The 1,541-nt window shown below is 55.2% G+C and overlaps 1 protein-coding gene across 1 annotated transcript in view; it reads right to left on the minus strand.

Moving 5' to 3' along the window:
* The window catches only part of PIH1D1 (PIH1 domain containing 1), a 3,379-nt gene extending 2,084 nt beyond the window's left edge, over positions 1 to 1,295 (minus strand). Inside the window, exons 1-2 of the mRNA XM_010849611.1 lie at positions 192 to 1,295; positions 19 to 100 (exon numbers count right to left, since the gene is read on the minus strand). Of these exons, the coding sequence (XP_010847913.1) occupies positions 19 to 100; positions 192 to 197 (88 nt within the window). The 5' untranslated portion in view covers positions 198 to 1,295. The remainder of the gene's footprint in view (positions 1 to 18; positions 101 to 191) is intronic.
* Between the last annotated feature and the right edge of the window lie 246 nt (positions 1,296 to 1,541).

Genomic DNA, 1,541 nt, shown 5'->3' on the forward strand with positions numbered 1-1,541 from the left:
CTGGCCCCACCCCCTCACCTGGATTCAGCTGCAGGCCGTATTTGTCCTCAAGGCCCTCCCTGGCGATGGTGATCACGAGCTCTCGCAAGAAATCGCTGTTCTAGGGGTGAAGAGAGGGAAGACATGCGGGACGCTGAAGAGGTGGAGGGAGAGGCCCCGGCCCAGGCCTCCCCCGCAGCCCCGCCCCCAACCTGCATCCTCCGGAAGAAGTCGCTGTTGACAGCTACGTCGTAGGCGGTACAACCCTGGCCTTCTGCAGGGAGAAAAGGGGGTGAGACCCCCAGCCCTCGGTGGGAACCCCAAGGCCCAGGCAGAGTTAAGGAAAACACAATCAAGGAAAGCAGCCACAGACCCAGAGAAACCCAGAGACAATTAGGAAGTCAAAGACACCAAACTTGCCAGTTGGACTCATACCCACCGCCTCGTCTCCAGTCTCTTCCCCTCTGGCCCTTTCCCACCAAGTCCCAGAGCTCACCCTGTTCACCCTCCCCAGTTCACAGTCCTCCCAGGGCTCCCCAGCGCCAATGGGAGAAGGCTGAGTTCTTCAGCCTGGCGCTGGAGGCCCTGCATGGTTAGCTCCCTTCCAGCTGCAGAGAATTTCACTTCTCTCGCACTTCGTCCCTGTAAATTTCCTCCCATGACTACTGTTAACTGAACAATTGAATCATTTCTCTGGCCTCTGGACCCCTCTCTCCTCTCTGCCTAAGACCCTCTTCTCTACCTTGGCCTGATGAACTGCTCTGATTCCTTCCAATCTTATATCCAATGTGTCCTCCTCCAGGAAGCCTTCCCTGATCCTTTAGTGGGAGTGAAGAACCCCCTCCAGCCCAGCACAGAATCACACCATATTGAAATCGCATCTGCCTCCTTTGCCCTCATCCAAGACTGAGGTTTTTCAAGGGCAGGTTCTGGGTTTTGATAAGTGCCTACTCCCCAAGGCACTGGCCAAGGCATCATCCCAAAGGCTTGATGGGGACATATGTGAATTGAAAAAACAAGGATACAGAGACAGAAACTCAAAAGAGACGAGACAAGGCAGAGACATAGAGACAGGGGAGAAGGGTGCAGAAGAAAACAGGGGTGAGTGAGAGCTCGCCAAGGACTAGAGTCAGATCAGCTAATGAGCACCTGCTCAGCCCCACTATCTCCTGGGGTGAAGCACGGAGAACTGCCAGCCTGGCCAGTTGAGTAGAACCAGGACTTCCCAGTGAGATTGTGGATATCCAGGAGGTTAGAGGAAGAAGGCGATGGCACCCCACTCCAGTACTCTTGCCTGGAAAATCCCACGGACGGAGGAGCCTGGTAGGCTGCAGTCCATGGGGTCGCAAAGAGTCGGACACGACTGAGCGACTTCACTTTCACTTTTCACTTTCATGCACTGGAGAAGGAAATGGCAACCCACTCCAGTGTTCGTGCCTGGAGAATCCCAGGGACGGGGGAGCCTATTGGGCTGCCGTCTATGGGGTCGCACAGAGTCGGACACGACTGAAGCGACTTAGCAGCAGCAGGAGGTTAGAGATATGCCTTGGGGAAAAGGATTA

The sequence above is a fragment of the Bison bison genome, unplaced genomic scaffold (assembly GCF_000754665.1).
Source record: "Bison bison bison isolate TAMUID 2011002044 unplaced genomic scaffold, Bison_UMD1.0 scf7180017864285, whole genome shotgun sequence".
Classification (NCBI taxonomy): domain Eukaryota; kingdom Metazoa; phylum Chordata; class Mammalia; order Artiodactyla; family Bovidae; genus Bison; species Bison bison.